The sequence below is a fragment of the Ursus maritimus genome, unplaced genomic scaffold (assembly GCF_017311325.1).
Source record: "Ursus maritimus isolate PB19 unplaced genomic scaffold, ASM1731132v1 scaffold_15, whole genome shotgun sequence".
NCBI classification, from domain to species: Eukaryota; Metazoa; Chordata; class Mammalia; order Carnivora; family Ursidae; genus Ursus; species Ursus maritimus.
In genome coordinates, this window is record NW_024423897.1 from 2,632,400 (window position 1) to 2,651,686 (window position 19,287).

General features: G+C 52.2%; 1 protein-coding gene across 1 annotated transcript in view; it reads right to left on the reverse strand.

The window, feature by feature from the left end:
* Positions 1-1,943: 1,943 nt before the first annotated feature.
* Positions 1,944-19,287, reverse strand: part of NSG2 (neuronal vesicle trafficking associated 2) — a 57,483-nt gene continuing 40,139 nt past the window's right edge. The window contains exons 3-4 of the mRNA XM_040630279.1: positions 4,676-4,786; positions 1,944-2,135 (exon numbers count right to left, since the gene is read on the reverse strand). Coding sequence (XP_040486213.1) covers positions 1,944-2,135; positions 4,676-4,786 — 303 coding nt within the window. The remainder of the gene's footprint in view (positions 2,136-4,675; positions 4,787-19,287) is intronic.

Sequence of the window (19,287 nt, forward strand, 5' to 3'; positions counted from 1 at the left end):
CACGCATCATTTGTCACTGAATGCTCCGTGCCCAGCACAGCCCGGCCCTCCGTGGGGGCTCAGCAGATACTCACGGGGTGAAGGACATTGCACCGTGAGCCAAGTGGCCGTGTGTAAATCTTAGTCCTTGCTTCTGACCACAGCATCATTTCAGGGCCCACCTGCCTGAGGATGGAGATCTCCCCACAGCCCTATTCCAGCCCCAGCCTCACAAGACAGTCTGCCCCCAGAGCCCACCCCGTTCTCGGGGACCGATTCCCTCAGGATCTTCCCATCAGGCTCACTGAGCAAAAGGTGAGGAAAGTTGCAAAGGAAGGTCGAGAATTTCAGACACATCTATCTTTATTTGTTTCCTGTCAGAAAAGTTCAAGAATTACACCAAAAAATACTTCAGCCTCTGCTACCTACTGACAAAAATACACCACAAAATTATGAAGCGCTCAGCGGTTTTGCTAGGGACGATTTGTTATTCCGCTTCGGATGACAAATGAATTTACAGGTGACTCGAGGTGACGGGGTGGGAGGAGGAAAGTCAGATGATAGTGTCTGGCAGGAGAGTTTGAGCTATGCTAGTCTTATTACCCAGCTGTTGTGTACGATGATTTCAGCAACATAGCAAGCCAGGAGAAAATGTCCATTAAACGGCCTGTCGCGGCTTCGTGGGGCAAAGAATACTACCTCTCGAATAACCAACTTTCCCAGGCAGTTCTGGCCCTGCAGGCCTGGAGCCACATCCCACGGAGCGGGCCTCCTGGCAATCTTTGCAGGAGCACTGTGTGGGAGTTCCTGATGTGGTCCCAGAGCCAGCAGGAGGCCCAGTCAATGCCAGACGCTGCCCCCCAGTCAGCTTCGAGAACTAGACTGGGGACTTTGGGTGCTTATCCAGCGGCTGTCGGTAAACAGGTAGGCAACAGATGGTCACCTTTCTCAGCTTGCTTTAGGGGTGATTTGGCATTGTTGCAGCCCCAATCTTAAAGTCTCCCTGGCTGTCACTTGAGGTTCCCGACTATGACCCTTATCACTCTTCAATTGTTATTAGCACTTTGGGAAGTAACAAGCAAACAAGACTTTTAAAATGTGGTGCCTGTGTTTATAGCTTGGCCACATGTGATATGCCTGTCCCATGCCCTGCTTGGTCCCGCGGCCTCACCTCTCTCCCTTCCTGCCCCTGTTGTCCCTTAAACACAGGCAGTATCCAGGGGTCGACCTAGACACGCAAGACAGAGACAGAGAAAGTGTTTGATTGCATCTAGGCACCCCCAGGCCGCGAGAGTCCGCCCGAGCCCCAGCTCCGATTCCCGTATGGACAATTTGTGCTAACTCAGCAAAACACACCCACAGTGGGTGCTCTTGACTTTGGGCTCTGGGCATCCTGGGCTTAACAACACCGAAATCATCCCTCCTCGCCAACTAGGCCAGTCCTGACTTGCTGTCTTCCTCTCCTGCAGACCAGAGGCCAACCACAGAGCCCCAGTCTGCATCACTCACATTTTCTGTACCTTCCAAACCCCACCCCCCCGCCACTGAAACTACGGCTTCTCACCGAGGAAGCCCAGAGTCTGTGGGCCTCACTCTGCCAACGTCTTCCCGATGCAGCCAGTTTAATCCTTCCTTGTTCATTTTGTTTCCTTTTCTGTTTTTAAATTTTCCTAACAAGTAATAAGCAGTGGCTTTGAAAATATCTTACATGGGAACAATCAACACGAAACATGCCTTTGTACATAATCCTGACTTGGGGACGAATCAACAATACCAAAGGACAAAAAGAAATATCGATTCAGACAACTCCAGTGCACGATATTTTCGGTGAGATCCCCCCCACCCACCCCGGCCCCGCCCCCACCCCCATATCCCAGGAGTACAGTGGTGTCTTGTAACTGGAGCTTGGCTTAGCCGACAGGGGGCCCCCTTCTGTGCCCCCCATTCTGGCTGGGGGTGGGCCTCTAATGGCCCTGGGTCTTGGGCGGCTTGGGCTCATGGATGACAGCCGCCGCCGACAGCCATGGCCCGATGGCCCGAGCGGTGCTCTGCTTGGCCACGCTGTAGTGGCTGATGACTGTGTAGAAGCGGCTTCTGGAGTTGGGGTCCTGGGATGAGTAGTACGCATCCAGGGAGGCCGGGATACAGCGCTTGTGCTGAGGACGAGAGACAGAGTCAGGCGGGGCTCAGCGGACCGCTTCCCACCCGACCGGCGCCACGGCCACCAGAGGCTCTGAGCCAGAGGGCAGGCGATGTCACCTGGCCAGGCCTGGGCCTCAGCACTCTTTCCCCAACATCATCACCACCACCATCTCAATGCTGCCACCTGCTCGAAACAGAAAAAATAAACCTGGGGGCGCCTGGGTGGCACAGTCCTTATTTGGCTCAGGGTGTGATCCCAGCATTCCGGGATTGAGCCCCACATCAGGCTTCTCTGCTGGGAGCCTGCTTCTTCCTCTCCCACTCCCCTGCTTGTGTTCCCTCTCTCACTGGCTGTCTCTGTCAAACAAATAAATAAAATCTTAAAAAAAAAAAAAAAAAGAAAAAGAAACCCGATGCTAGAGGCTGGGGGATGGGGGCGTGAAGGTGGTGAAAGTGGTTAAAAGGCACAGCCTTCCAGTTATAAAGTAAAGAGGCCCTGGGGATGTCATGGACAATGGTGACTATGGTGAAAAACACTGTATTGCATATTCGAAAGTTGCTGAGAGTTGATCTTAAGAATTCTTATCAGAAGAAAAACAAATTTTGTAGCTGTGTGGTGATGGGTGTTACCTAGACTTACGCTTAAAAATATCTGCAAATAGCGAATCATCACGTTGATTCTTGAAACTAACACAATGTTACATGTCAATTATCCCTCCGTTTACAAAGAGAGAAAGAAACCCAAGGCGGGGGCTAATTCCTGGTCCTCTGCTCAGTGACTGCGAGGCTATGAGGACACTACTGGGGGTCCCCAGACCTCTTGGTCCGGCGCATTCTCCCATCCCAGCTGCCTTGCTGGGCCACGGCTCTGGCCTATGGCTGCCCGTTTCATTTCTTTGGTTTTATATGTGACTCCTCTCTCTTTGATCAAAATCTTTGGTTGCCCACAACCTCGACTGAATGGTCTAGCTGTGTTATCCTACAAATACATCAAAGGGTCACGAAATCACACGAATATTACGACCAAGAGTTAGATTATTGAATCAACTTGAAGATCTCTCTGCCACTTTCTGTACCCTTAGGCTATATCCCCTGCGGGTGTCCAGTCAGTGCGTGGTGGCCATTTGGAATATGTATTTTCTTTGTACGTTCATGTCCCCAGATGGGTACAGAGCTCGGTTCTTTGTGGAGCTCGCGTTTGAGCTTCAGGAATGACTTTTTCTTACTTATTTTTTAGAAATGTCAGACATTTACAGACACCAAGGACAAACGGGTAGCAAGATGAAGCCTTGCTCCTCCTTCCTGTCCCCTCTACTCTCTTTCCTAACCCCACCCCCGCCACCAAGTAACCGTTTTCCTAGTTTTTTCATTTATCTTTCTAGAGTCTCTTTTTGAAAATATAAGCAAATATCCTTCCCTTCCCCTTTTCCTCACACAAAGGCAGGCCTTTTTCTCTTTATAAGTGTCCTGCAGGATATTCAAGGCCCGGGTCTGGAGACCTTCCTCACCCATTTTCACGGTTGCGCAGAAATCCCTCCTGTGAACACGTCATCGTTCATTCAACTGTCCCCTCTTGAGAGTTGTTGCCTCTTTGAGAACCTCAGCTTTTAACTACCAGGAATGTAGTCTGAGGAAGTCACGTAGCAGCCCTGAAGGACACGTGTTTCCAAGACAGAACATCCTGCATTTGACCCCCTCACTTAGAAATGTAATGTGACAATTTAGAAAACTCTCTTATCCTACACTTTCTTGCTCTGTTTCCTCGTACGTAAAATGGAGGCAATAAAACCTATTTTTCAGAATACGTGTACAGCACAATTGAGATAGTGTTTATGAAAATATCTAGGAAAGGCTGTGACTTATAATAGGTGTTCAGTAAATGGCAATTTATAAACATTTGTATCACCTGTTTTTGCTGTAGACAGTCTGTCTTTATTACAGTTAATATTCATTGAGAGCCCATTATCTAATAGGTCCTTGGCTAACTTAAATTCTCTCCTTAAGGCCTCACAAAAATCCTGTGGGCAGGTATTACCAATGCCCATTTTGCAGGCAAGAGAACTGAGGTTGGGGGGGGGGAGATGCCCCCAGAGTCACGCAGCTGGTTGGGTTCTTCAAAGGAAGGAGTGCGCTCAGAGCAGGGTTCAGTGGGAAGGGCCCGACAGAAGGACTCGGGAGACTTCAAAAGCACCAGCTCCCACCACAGGGAATGAGACATCAAACCAGGAAGACGGGTGCCAGGGCAGAGCTTTCTGAAGATGGACCAGCCTATCCCAAGCGGAAGCGAGCTCTCCCTGACCGCTGCCCTCCAGCCCGAAGCTGGACCATCTCTTGACTCCCGACTCTGGAAAGCACCATCTGGGAGGAAGCAGTCTACTGCCTACTGGAAGGAAACCTAGTCCTCTGTGAAAGTCCTTGCCTGACACACACTACACTTCCAATAGTGTGCAGGGAGGTCACCCGAATTTGGATGCCAGTGAAAAGAAGACGTTGATAACCCTCTAACTGATGTTGGCAGTCACCTGGGGCCACTCACCTGCCAGAAGCCCCTTACCTTATAGACGAATCCCTCTGGGCAGCTGTGGTCATAGGTGAAGGCTTTGTAGACCACCAGGAACACGATGCAGGCGAGGAAAGCGAGGGCCAGGCTGACGAGGATGGTGACCTGGAGGGAAACAACGCTGAGAGTCATCCAGCCTCAGCCCTACCGCCCTCAGCCCAGCACACAGGCAGCCTTCGAATCCTGAGCCGGTGGGCAACATGGCGGGTCAGAAAGAGCAGGGGCAGCCTGGGCTATGCTGTGGTGTGACCTGGAGCAAAGCACCTGTACTCTTTGGGCCTCAGATTCCCCCTTCTGCTCGATACTTTCTGAAGCTCCTTCTTGGCTCAATGTGTGATTTCCCCCCTCATTTACTTTTCCTGTTTTTGTTTTTCACTTTTCCGGGTAAGTGTGTGTGCGAGCTCCAGTGCAGAGCCGGAAGCAGGGGGCGCAGGGTGTGTGTGGAGGGAATCGTTAACCCACCCGTCACTTCTGGTGCTTCCGCCTTCCGTCACCACCACCGTCCCTAGCTCTCCTGAATTGCAATGTCGGGTACACCTGCCTCTTTCACCTCTGTGGGGACACGCAGCAGGCACCTTAGACACACTGAACCCACCAAACCCCTGCTCCTCGCTCCCACATCTGTTAAGCCTACATTTGCCCCCAAGCCCGCCTTTCAATCACTCCGGCCAGACATCTCGGAGTCATCCTTGACCCTATCCCATATTCTACATCCAGTCCTCCAACAGAAGCTATGCCTTCAGAATCATCCATAGTCTGATGGCTTCCGACCTCCCGGTGTCTCCAACCCGGCCGAGTCATCACCACCTCTCACCTGCGATCCCAAAGCAGCCTCTGACTGGCAGCCTTCTCGCCCCTACCATGTGGTCACATGCAGCAACCAGGGAGGTCCTTCCAAAATCTAAGGAGCATGTCTCTTGTCTGCTCAGAAGCATTCAATAGTCTCCAAACTGCTCCCAGTGAAAGCCCAGCTCCTAACCATTATCTACGAGCAAACTTTAAAAAAATAATAGAAGACGAAACAGACAGGATTTACCAGAAAGGAGTAGATGGTTAATTGCAGAGGCCCCTCCGGGCTTGCTCCCGCCCCATCCCGCTCCCCGTGTCCAAAGCGGTAGGGTAACCCCCATGACATGGGGCACCTCGTGTTACACACAGAATTGTTTCTCATGCTCTTTTTAAAAGCTGGTGGCTTTTATGAGCCAGTTAGCCCAGAAACATGGCAGAATTCCTCTCACGGAGAGGAGGTTTCTTTCGATTCAGAAGAAAAATAAAATCAACCTCGGGGGTGCCCATCGCATCTCTGTCCCACCCCAGGTCATGCTTTACAAGGACCAGAGAAGACAGAAGTTGGCAGCTTTAAATACTGGGCAGGAGGCACTGGAAAGCGGCAAGAGGAAGACGGAGATGGGAGGTGTCTGTCCAAACCCGATTGACAGACAGACACTGTCGGTGAGAAATACCCCGTGCATGCGTGTATGGAGTTTTAGGGCAGTGCACTGTTCTGATAGAAGAAAAATATATATATGGGCCTTGTTCCCAATTCCCAGCACAGGGCCCCTAAAACCCTTATAATTTCCTAAATGATGGGTGCACTAGAAGCATCTTTTGTTCTAATATTTGGGTTTTGTGCCCAGATCCATAAAGATGAAAGGAGTGTCTTTTATTATTCATAACGAGCCCCTTTCAACCACATGTGAGTTTATGTGAATGATGTGACATTTGGAAAGCCTCTAAGGAGGGGAGCCAGTCACCAGGGAGCCAGCCATGGGATTAGAGGGTTGGAACTTTCAGCCCCACCCCCTTACTCACCCACAGGGAGGGGAGAGATTGAGTTCAGACTAATAGCCAACGATTTCATCAAACATGCCTATGTAATGAAGCCTCTATAAAAACCTTAACTGAAGGGATCTAGAGAGTTCCCAGACTGGTGAACAAGAACGTGTGCATATGCCAGGAGTGTGGCTCACCCCATTACTCTACGCGGGGACAGAAGCCCCCGTGCGCAGGACCCTTCCACACTTCGCCTGTGTGTCTCTTCAGGGGGCATTCCTTTGTGTCCTTCGTAGTGAGTCAGTAAGACTAAGTGAAGCGCTTTCCCTGAGTTCCGTGAGCTGTTCTAGCAAATTATTAAAACTGAGGGGGAGGTGGTAGGAGCCGCCGGTGAGCAGCCAGTTGGTCGGAGCACAGAGGCAGCCTGGGACTTGGGCCTGGCCTCTGAACTGGGGCAGTCTGCGGGACGGAGCCCTTCACCTGCGGGGTGCTCGCCAGCTCCAGCAGTCGTGCCAGAGGTGAGTTAAATTATAGAACATCTCGTCACCGTCCACTGAGAATTGGAGAATTACCTGCTGTGGGGAAAACCTCGCACGTTTGATGTCGGAAGTGCTGTGGAAGGATGGAGAAAAAGCAATTTTTCCTTTCAGAGGGTGACATGCAAAATTTACTTCCAAGCCCTTGTCGGCACAGTGTGCTGTCCGCCCCCTCCATTTGCACGCTGAACCCTCAGCTGCAGCCTGTTGCACGCGTACCAGCCTCCTGCCCAAGATTCGGGTGGGGGGCCTGGGGGGGATAGTGCAGAGACCGGGCTAGAAGCACCCGGGTAGGACGTGGAGAGAGGTGGAGATGTCAGCGGAGGCTGGAAGCTGGAGCAAGAGACGTCTGAAGTATGCATACACCCCCTCAGGGACCTCGAAGATAGTATTTGATTAGTACAGGGAAGGGGGCCACCACAGACCACTGGCTAATACCCGGTCAGGGGATGTTTGGAGTATAGATGTACAGAATTGTCAGTGCCCAGACTTCCCAGTAGCTACAGCCAGAAACAGCCCAGGTGTCCCTGGACTGATAAGTGAGTAACACATTGTCCAACCATACAACAGAATATTACTCATCCATCAAAAGGAAGGAAGTACTGGGAGATACTACATGTCAGCGGACCCAGCAAACATGCTAAGTGAAAGACACCAGACATAAAAGGCTACATATTGTAGGACTCCATTTATAGAAATATCCAGAATAGACCAGTTCATAGAGACAGAATGCAGATTGGTGGTTGCCAGGGACTGGGGGTAAGGGGAATGGGAACAGAGTTTCCTCTCGGGGTGAGGAAAAGGTTTTGGAACTAGACAGGGTGGCACTTGCCCAATATTGTGAATGCACTAAACGGCACTGAAGTTTTCACTTCAGTTAATTTTATATGTGAATTTCACCTCAATTTTTAAAAAAAAATTTTTAAAGTGCCCAGGTGGATTCTTTCCATCAAAGGGACCGTGCGTGGGACTGAGACACAGACGTGCTTGCAGGTGCAGCCGTGGACAAAGGACGGCTGCAGACCTCGCATGTGCCAAGGAGAAAGCAGAGCCCCGCAGCCCCACGCTGCCTCTATGGCCAGCCTGAGGCAGGGTCAGGGGCAGTCCCCGGAAAGCCCCCATCCTAATGTGACCTGACCGAGCAGAGACCCAGTCTCTGGGCTGACCCAGCATGGGCGTCCCCGGGGGAACAGCCGGTTGATGAAAAGGAGGAGGCACTGGGAGCCGGTGCAGGGCGCAGCACACCCAACCACGGGACACGTTCCCCTTAAGGAGCAGGGAGCTCGTCCCTTCCTAACAGCCCCGAGTTGAGCCTTGTTAAGCCCCCACGTAGGAGGGACAGGGTCTGAATCACTTCAGTGCTCCCAGAACTCAACAGGTAAGCCCAGCAAATGTTTCTGGAACGTGAAAAGAGAGGGAGGGAGTGAAGGAGAGAGGGAGGGAGGATCCTGGGTTTAATGCTGATGCCAAGATTGCTACCAGCCCAGTGGATTCTGATGTATTGGGTCAGGGATGGTAGGTCCAGGACACGGGCAGTCGGTCTTATGAACTCTCCGGGTGATTATAACATACAACCAAGGACGAGGACCACTACTCTAGGATGACTGGGCCTGAGTGGTTCTCAAGCTGGTTACACATTCTTAGAATCACCTGGGCAGCGTTTTGAACAATCCTGATGCTCTGGACCTGCCCCAGAGCCATCACAGCAAGTCTCTGACGGTGGAGTCCAAGCCCCAAGGTGGCCGTTGTGCACAGGCAGGGTTGAGAAGACTGTGGCACGTCGACAGTGGGCAAGGTGCCCTATATAACTGTCAGAGACCAGGGTCTGGTGCTGACGAGGGTGTCGGGAGTACGGCCACTCAAGGGATTTTGCTGAGCGAGGCTAACGAGCCCCGGAACGAGGTTGAGCAGAGACCATTTTAAGGGAAGGAGACTTTGCCTCCCTGTCCTGAATCTTGGTAACTTCTGCAGCTAGAGGCCAGTCATTCCCTGAGAACCTGTGGAGGTCAGAGAATACCGGGCTGTGACTAAAGCACAGGCCCTCCCTTGGAGCCTCGCAGCCTAGAGGGTGTGGGAGAGCTGGACAGATGGAGGTGGGTATGTGCCCACCAGGTGGCACCACGAGTGAGGGCATCAGCACAGGGGACTGCTGGGCCTAATCAGCCTGGAGGTAGGGGATCACGGAAGGCCTCCCAGGGGAGGCAATGTTGGAAGTGACTTCAGGGAAGAAAACAGGATAGGGAAGGAAGAAGGTTCTGGGCAGAGAAGTCATATCTGCCGTGGAGTGGAAACTGGGGCTGTTCTGGAAACATCATATGGTTTGACTTGGTTGGCCCAGAGGGTACGAGTGTGGGAGAGAGGGGTCTGGGCAGTGAGTAGGTGGCAAGAGAACAGACAAGGAAGGACCAGGCTAAAACTTGGACTTCATCTCCCAGGTAACAGGGAGCCCCTGAAGGCTTTAAGGAGGGAAGTGATGGGATACAAATTATGTTTTGGAAAGCTGTCTCTGGAGGCAACGTGGAGGCAGGTTTGCAAGGGCACGGCTAGAGGCAGAGAGGCCAGTGGGGAGGCTGATGCACTAGGACGTGCCCCAAATGCTGAAGCTGGACGTGGGGCAGCGAGGGTGGAAAGGGGTGCATGGTTTGAGAAGCTCCTAGGAGGTGAGAAGGGTGATGTGAGAGGGGAGGAGCGAGGGGCTGACTCTGGGGATGATGGGTGACATTGGGCCGGTCTGAATTCTTGTGAACAGCATTGGTTGTTGGAAGGGAAGCAGGGAGTAGACCAAGTTTCTGACTGGGGCCCTGGGTGACATACTCCCTGAGGACGGCTCTCCCCGGGGCTTCTGTGGAACTGGCCATCCTCAGCAGCCTCTCCCTTTCTGGCAGGTCGTTAGTGCTTCGTTCCCTACAGTACAGCGCCCAGCGCAGAGGGGTGGCCTCAGAGAGGACCCCAGAGAGAAGCTCCCGCTTCCCCACAGAGCACCTCGCAATGTGAGAGCCTGGCCGCACACTGGTTTGCATAACCCCAGAGAGGCCCCGCAGCCCCCGGCTTCGCTTCCTGATGTAGCAGCCTGGAACTAGAAATAAACCCCGTGCTAGGTTTGGGTTTCCTTGGAGATGCAGTCCTTGCCACTGGACGTAGCCCCCGCTCCCATCCCCAGGCCCGCCCCTCACGCATTCATCCGGGCCTCCACTCAGCACGGATTTGAGAGGGGCCCACCCAAGCCAGATGCTGCCCTGCGGTCATCGCCTCGGGAGCTCATGGCAGAGACAGGGTCAGACGCCGAACAAGCACATCACAAAGAAGGAATTCTACAACAAGCCCAGAGTGGGATCTGGAACGGCACGTAGCAGGGTGGGAGAAGGAGGCCCGCATAAGAGGACTCCGGCCAAAGTGGCCAGGATGAGGCGCCAGCCCGAAGACCCACTAAGGGAGTAGCTGGGTCCCAGTGGGTCTGGAAGGAGCAGTGTAGCTGAGACAGGGGCCAAGGGAGAGAAGGCTGAGATGAGCTGCCACAGCGCCTTGAGACCAAGATCACCTTTGTCCGGCCCAGGAGAGCCGCTTCCCACAACATCTATCCCATATTTCAGGTAACGTCCTGCTCAGCTTGGCCTGTCCCTGCCACCCCCAGCCACGCAGGCCGCCACTCCCTAGCCCGCACGGTCCCCTCCAGCCACGCCCAGCCCACTGAGCCCTCCTGCACTCAGGCTTCTCAGCCTGGAACTCCGGCATGTCCTTCCTCACCACGGAGAATGGTCCTCAGCCTTCCGGCCCAGCGCTGCTCTCCCTGCCCTGCTCGGCTCTGCACCAGGGCCTGCGTCGGCCACTCTCAGGGTGCTCCTTCTGTCATCGTGACCTCTTCATACCTCGGAACCCTCCCTTTCCCGGGGAATGCCTTGGACACCAAGCACATCTCATCATTTACTCTGTGCCCAGCGCCATGACTCTACAGCGGGAGACCGTAAACATCTGAACCGAAATGCTGAATCGAAGTGAGAGTGCACAGTGCACACGTGCACACACACACACACACACACTCTTCCCCAGACACACCCGAGCAGGCAACCTGGTCCCAACCACATTGCTTTTATCTAGAATAGAGCACTGAGATACCCACACTTGGCCTTCTGTTCTTTCCCACCCCCTATTCTCAATCGCATCCACCACAATCCCGAACACACTCAAACCAAAGCACCTGAACCTTGAAAAGGGCCAGAGTTTAGGTCGGAATCTGGAAAGACCTGCCCAAGATTTCTCCTCACGCTTTTGGGCATCAGTCAGAGAGAGAACAGAGGAAGAACCCAACACAGAGCCCACAGCCCACAATTCCGGCAAAGCCATGCCGGGACGGGGGCCGTAATGACCACCCACCACGGGCCGGACGTCCAAACGGTAATAGTAGCAGTGGTAGTAATACTGATATAAATCAGAGGTGCTGGGGCGCCTGGGTGGCTCAGTTGGTTAAGTGTCTGCCTTCAGCTCAGGTCATGATCCCGGGGTCCTGGTATCGAGCCCCAGGTCCAGGCTCCCCTGCCTCTCCCTGCCACTTGTGCTCTCTCTCTCTCCCCCACCCTCAAATAAATAAAATCTTTTAAAAAATCATAGGTGCTAAGAGTTATTCGGAACTTACTATCTACTAATAGCACAATCATATGCTGCAAGTAGAATTATTATGCCCACTTTGCTGATGGAGAGACTGAGGCTCTGACAGGTTAAATGACTTGCCTAAGATCCCACAGTTAGTAAAAGATAGGTTCAGACAATTCAGTGAGGCGTCCCAAGGACACCTTGAACTCTCCATTCCAGGACCACCCACGGTGTCGTCTGCCTCAGTGGGATTTGTGTTCAGGGTCCCACGGGCCTCAGCCCCTTACCTCCACTGCTTGAATGCACCCTCATTTCCCCACCCCCACACCCTTATATTTGCTGGTCCTGCAGCTCATCCTAGGCCCAAATCAAGTACCTCTTCTTCTCCAGAAGTCTTCCCCCAAAGCCTCCAGGCAGTACTCAGCCCCTCCGCTGGCTGCTCACAGCTCCCTGACACTTTTCTCAGTGCACATCATTAACCACCATGGTCTGCTTCCCCTTGTGAGAGGCAGTGTGGAGTAACACTTCACATTTCCATTGACTACGCACTGATTATGTGCCAGGCGCTGTTCTTGGCACTGGACATGGATTTATTCTTGTAAACCTCACAACAGCCCTATGAGGTACGTTCATCTTCATTGTTTTACATGAGGAGACTAAGGCACAGAGAGGTTACCTAATTTTCTCAGAGTCACACAGCTAATTAAATAATACAGTCCGGAGTCTAATTCAATGAAGTATTGGCCTGGGCTCTTCGCCCGTGCTGTATTCCTCGTAAAGCATTTATTCACTAAATATTAGCTGAGCACCTACAATGTGCCAGAAATAATTCCACACATGGGCAAATGTTGAGGAGGACAGGCGAGAGCCCTGCTCTCATATACTTCACCTCCCACCCCTTCGAGTGAGTTTCCTCCTCTGTAAAAGGAAAATAATAAGAGTATCTGCCCCTCAGAGTTCTGAGGATTGAATCAGATAATGCACGTGAAGTCCTGTAGTGAGCTGACTCACCCCCAAGACAGATGTCCATGTCCTCACCTCTGGAACCTGTAAATATGACCTTATTTGGAAATGAAGCCTTTGTAGATGCAATTACATTAAAGATCTTAAGATGAAATCATCCAGGCCTAGGCAGGTGGGCTCTAAATCCAAGAGCAAGTGCCCTTATCAGAGACACGCAGACGAAGACAAACCCACAAGGAGGAGAGGGGGCCATCTGAATGGGGAGGCAGAAACTGGAATGATATGCCTGCAAGCCCGGGGAATACCTGGAGGCTCCAGAATCTAGAAGCAAGGAAAGACCCTTTGCAGGGTGTATAACCCTGCCTTGAGTGGACTTCTGGTCTCCAGAACTGTGGGAGTACATTTCCATTGCATTAAGCCACACGGTCAGCAGTCGTTTGCTATGCCAGCCCCAGGAGACTGAGAGATGCCCTCCCACAGAGCCTGGCAGGGCTGCACCTGGGGGCGCCTTGATTTCTCCACATCCTCTGCCATGCTCCTCAGCACATACCCCAAAAACTCCAGCCACTCCAGAAGACTGCCATTTTTCTCAACATGTGTTGCTCTTATGCACCTTGTCAGCCTTTCCTCCCTTAGTGAACCCCTAGGCCTGCTTCCAAACCCGACTCACAGCGTGCTGCCTTCCCCGGCGAGCCTTCCGTTGCTTACTTGTGCTCTCACCACACTTTCTTTCCTCCACCACTTAGCACTCAGCCCCAGACCACGACTGTCTGTTCCCACGTATGTGTCATGGGGCAGGGACCATACCTTGTTAGCGTCTGTGGTCCCAGCTTCAGGCTCATGAGCTGGCACAGGGTAGAGGGGATGCTAACGCATATCCCACATTCCCTACCGCACACCCTCTTCATCATCTTTGGCACAAAGCACTACCAGCAGCAAATTTTCAGGGCCCTTCTTAACTGTTTCACTGCCTTGCGGGGTGACTGGATGAAATCACTGCATAGGGTCATCTGAGTAGTTCGTCTGATGCTGGAAGAATTCTTGGCTGCCCCTGAAGTGATCTCCTTGTCTGTCTGCTGTGCCCGTCAAAGATGAGAGGCATCTCTCTGATGGCTGGGAGGACCGGCCCCGCCATTCTGGGCACCGACCATGAAGTTCTGTGCAACAATGGTGGCCCCATCCCGAAAGGGCTCTCAGCCTGTGTCTGCCTCTGATGAGCTGTATGACAGGATGCTTCACCTCCCTGAGCCCATTTCCTTATCTGCTAGATGGGGACAAAACTCCCAGCCCACAGGACTTTTGTGAGGATTCACTGAGGTGCTGTCTGTAAAATTGCCCAGGGCTGTCCTGGTGCACGGGCTCAACCAATAACAGCAATCACTTACGGATTGTTCGGCAATGCACCGGGTACTGTGTCCAGCACTTTGTATGTATTATCTTTTTTAAATCTTTCGCGAGAAACCCATAAACCCAGATATTACCCCCATTTTATAGCTGTGCAAACAGAGGCACAGAGGCACTGGGTAGCCTGCTTGAGGTCACCTGGTTATTGAAGCCGCAGAGCTTGATTGGAACTCTGGTATATCTGATTCCAAAGTTCTCAATCCTAACCACTGCCTTAAGCAGACTTTGGTAAACATTTCTCTGTTCTGCTGCTGCCCTTGCTTGCAATAATGCAATGGAAGAAGACAATATATACTATTAACTTATTCTAGGGGGTATGTCACCTAGACGTGGAAATCCCAGGAGTTAGGAAGACAGAAGAGAAGAACAAAAGCCTCCCACTGTCTGCTGAGCCAGGACGCTGATCTAGGACCCTCATTATGGCAGGAAACGTGAATTTCATTCACTTCACGTACTGCACAATGCCCAGGAAACCACCCTTTTTATGAAGAATGCAAAGCCTGGAAACCTCAAAGCAATCGAACCACTCACATCGGGGAAATTAAACTTTGTGGGGAGATAAAAACAGAGCTGCCCGACAGACATTCATCTTTTGTATGTGACAGCTGGAACCTCCAGAGACAGAATTAGGCCACCCGGTGCCTTGCTCCTGGCTCGGTCCCAAAGATCCTGACAATAGGGCCTGAGTGGGAAGTGCAAGGGGATGGTAAATTCTCCATAAATCCTTCCTCAGTGACATCCTGGTTTCCCTGGCCCTGTCCCTAGCACCAAGCACTTAATGGAGTGGAGCTTTAGAGCCAGAATGTCTAGACCGAAAGCCCAGCTCCGTCACTAAGTTGCTGTGTGACCCTGGGCAAGTTGCTTGACCTTTGGAATCCCTGACCTATTTCTCTCTAAAACGGGGGTGGTACTGATGGCTACGTCACACTGGCTATTGTAAGACAGAACGTGGCACTGCATGAAGCCTTCGGGATAGGCCTGGCCCATGGTAATGACCTTAGTTAGCACCCATGGAGCACATACATGGGTTACATCATTTCATGGCCTCAAAACTCCACGGGAAAGGTACTAGCAATGTGCCCATTTTACAGATGGCAATGACTTTACATATATGAAGACAGAATGAATATTTAAACTCAGGTCTAACTCAGAAATACAGCTGCCTTACCATATGTTATACTGCTGATAAATCTGTAACTGTGTTAGAGTTTATTTTTATTCAAAGTGTGCTGCACCATTATAATAAGAACAACATTGGAAATCCAAGAGGAAAACACCCATTACAATCCTGCCATCATCTCCAAGTCTGTTTTTACACACTTTCTATTTATTCTTATCCACGTGCATCCCTGCACAAATCTTGATTCCTTCCGCTTCTTCCCATTTTACCCATTCGTGGCCCATCCAGCTTTCTACGATCACACAGAAAGAATCCCCGCACAGCAAGTCCGGCCCCTCCCAGCACAGGCAGACCTCCACTTTACCACCTGCCAAATGGCTCTAAGTCATTACACTAACCTACACAAACCTGTCACGAAGTACGACCAGGATGAACAACGCAAAAGGCCAAAGTGCCGTGTAACTGTGCAAGTGACGACTCGTGCTTCTCGTGGCATCTTTTTTATTGTTACAATCGCGCATCCTTAGAGCTGAGTTTGGTCCAGGGGCTTCCGCAGCACCAGGACCACTGGGTGTTGCATGTGTTGTCATCACCTGTGACCGGTCCTTCCTGACTGACAGCCCCTCAAGGCCAGTGCTGTCTGCCTTTGGGCTTCTAAGGGCGTGAGGGTCCCACCGGTGATTCTAGTTGACGGGACAGAAAGTCACCTCTCATGGCGGTCATCTTTTCTCTGGCTTTTCCTGCCTTCCCCTCCCAATCCATCATCTCTGCTGGCCTCCAAAGGGATCTTCCTAAATTATTCCTCAGCACACTTTGTGGGAGTGGCTGCAGATCCCATCTCGGCCCACTGTGGGGCTGACCTCAGGTCCAAACGCGGTGCGTCTACTGTTCACGGAGCAACAGAGCCATCCGAGGAACGGAGCCGATGCAGGGTCCCGGACCTTACACCCCGGGCTTCCGGCTCCCTCAGTCTTCCCTGATTCCCAGAACCCAGCACTTCCACACAAGCCCAACAGTTCCCGGGTTTCAAGTGAATGGAAACTATACTTAGATCAAGCCAAATACCAAAACTCTTTGCCTGGCCCCTAAGAGAAGAGAGCAAAGAGCTCACATCCTTGACTGGCAAGTACTCAGCACTTGACAAATATTAGCTCGCTCAGTCCTACCCAGGATCCCAGAAAGTGGGTGTGGCCGANNCCAGAGGATGGACCTGAGGATTGCAGGCATTGGGTAAGTTGCCAGAATTTTCCAGCTCATCAGTAGGGGAGCAAGACTTAGAAGGCAGATCTGTTTGGATCCAAAACACATTTTCTTTCCTCAGCACTGCATCGTCTGCATCATCTGGCCTCTGCTGACCTGTCCCACGTCGCCAGGTACTACTGGCCCAGGAACCCTCGCTCGCACACACACAGAGACAGACACACAGACACCAACATACTGACACATGTAGACACACACACGGACACACACAGAGACCTATGTACTGACACACACAGACACACACAGATACACACACACACTCTCTCCCTCTCTCTCCCTCTCTCTCCCTCTGTCTCTCCTTACTTCCTGAGAATTTTCGACTTCTGCTGCTGGCAAGCCTTTCCACTGCCTCCCCCCTGGAGGGTGGCCCACAGCACACACTAGGAAGCCATCCCAGACCTTTTTCCCTCAGGAGTGAGGCCTCCCAGCAGCTCCCAAGTGCTGGGTTCTGGCCAAGGTCACTTAGCGTTCTGTGTCGTCATGACATCTTGCCCCATCAGCCTCCTCCACTAGACCATGAGCTTTTCAAGGGCAGGGGCCGTGCCTCAGTGACCTGCCCAGTTCTTGTCCTGGCCCTGCCACGAAGAACAGAGGAGGGAGCTGTGAAGGACTCACACCCACGTGCTTTAGCCACTCCTGGAGCCGGACCCCAGAGCAGGGCGGGTCTCCCCCACCCAGAGGGCCTTCCGAGCACATCACAGCCACTGTGAGAGGCACACAGCTGTCTCCCTGCATCCCAGCCAACCCTGCAACCCCCATCTCCATGGAGACGCCAGCCCTGCAGCCCAAATACCCGGTTCCATTAAGCTACTTTCATTCCTCAATCCCCTTTCTTGGCAGAAGAGTTGATTTAAAAAAAGAGAGAGAGAGAGAATCAGGTCAGCAAAATTGGTTTGGAAAATTAGAAATCATCCTCCAAGTTCCAATGTGTGGCACTGCTAGGAATGCCAGTGGGGTTTCGGAGCCAGACAAGCCTCTCCACGTCTTCCTATAAATCTTGCAAGGGTGCAAACCATGTCTGCCAAAACCACAACAGCCCCGCCACAGAGGGTCCTCGGACAGAAGTCAGCTGCGCTTGGCAGGGGTGGCATTTCTGCTCCTCTCCTCAATTTGCTGCCTTTGTCTGTGAGGAAGAAGGAATCTCTACCCCCATCTTCTACCTGCTCTCCCCTCCCGCCCCACATACGGACACACGGACACACAGACACACAGACATGTGCCTCCCCACCTGCAGGAGTCTTGGAAAAGAGACTCACAGAAAAGCGTTAAACCTCCAGGCCTGAGAGCTTTACCTTTGGGAGGTCTACTTGCAAGGTTGGCACTTGGCAGGTGTCTGGGAACTGGCACATTCCCAAAACAGGTAAGAGTGGCTCACTGTGCCGAAACTACACAGACAGTACGGGTGATGCTGAACACCTGCCTTCTGAGGGTCTGGAACATGGGTATGTCCTGGGCAGTGGTGCCTACGTGACCAGCTCCCAGTGAAAAACCTGAGCACTGAGTCTCTACTGAGGTGCCTGGTATGTCACAACTCATTGCTGGGGGAGCTGTGTCCAGTGTGACTCCACAAGGAGAGGGGTCTGGAAGCCTACGCTTGACTGTGGACCTTTCTCCTTTGCTGACTGTGCCTTGTCTCCTTTTCACTGTAATAAAGCATAGTGCTGAATACAGCCATACGCTGGGTCCTGTGAGTCCTTCTCCTGAGTCACCAGCCTGGGGGTAGTCTCAGGGACCCCCAGTATGGCTCCCCTCACTGTCCCCCTTTCTGGCTCCCCTGAAGAAGAGGCATCATGGACCTTATTATTCAGAGCCCGGAAGAAATGTCTGTGCTTTACTATGGACCTTATGCCTTAAAGACAGGCACCAGGTTCCAGCCTTGAACCTTTCCCTTCCTGCCCCCCAGTTCAGGCCCCCTGAATGGCTTTTCTTCACTTCTTGCCCCAAGGATCAAGGCAGGCTAAGGATCTTCTTCCTGCCCAGGAGGACCCTGTGCTATCTCTTTTCAGGTCTATACCTCCCTCCTTGGGGCACCTTGACCCGGGTCATCACTGGGTGAGCCTGACGTTAGGATTTGGGAACAAACACTCTCTCTCCTATCTCCCAGCTCACATTTCCCCTCCGATGGTGGCAAGTGTGCTTTGGACCGCCCTTCTCTCAAAGTGTAGTACCAGGTCCCTCCTTGCGGTGAGGGTGAGGAGGCCAAGACGAGAAGCCAGAGACTCTTCGAGGCCTCCCACCAACAGCCTCACACCCGCTTTGCTCATGGAAGAAGCTGTCTCTCGGGTTATGGGGTGCTCTCCAGGGGCACTTTGCCTCCTTACGCACAGATGTCCTTGGCAGGGAGCCTCAAAAGGAAAGAGTGGAAGGATTCTGGCACCAAAACGTTCGTCTTCCCAGTTCTTGGCCAAGTTCACATGTGGGTATGTAAGCTGGCTCCACAGCCACGTGGCCCAGTAGGATGCTCACCAGTCCCACCTTCAGGTCACACCTAGGAGCTGAGTCTGCCCTCCAGGCCCAAATAGTCTCAGGTCAGCCAAGGATGTTTCAGTGTGGCCTCAGGCGGAACATTTTACCATCAGTCTGTTCCATCCCAATAAAGAGAGAAAAATGCAGTGGTGGTCCCATTTAGATTTCCCAGGCCTCAGCTTTCTCATCTGGAAATTGGGATCATAATAATGACCTTGAAGCACTAGGGTGAGGATAAAATGAGACCACTGTGTGGAAATACTGAGCCCAATGCCTGGCACAGGGCCAGGGCCCAGAGCTGTCCAGCCCATTCTTCCTCCTCACCAAGGATCTGAAAATAATAAAGATGCCTCAGGATCTAAAATCTGATTTCCTCTGACTGTCCCACAGTTCTATGTTTTGAATGATTTTTTTTTCATGCTAAACAAACCGCGTTCATCGAATACTAACGAATTCACTCTCCTATTTTGGATTCCTTGGACACACCTGTGAATGAG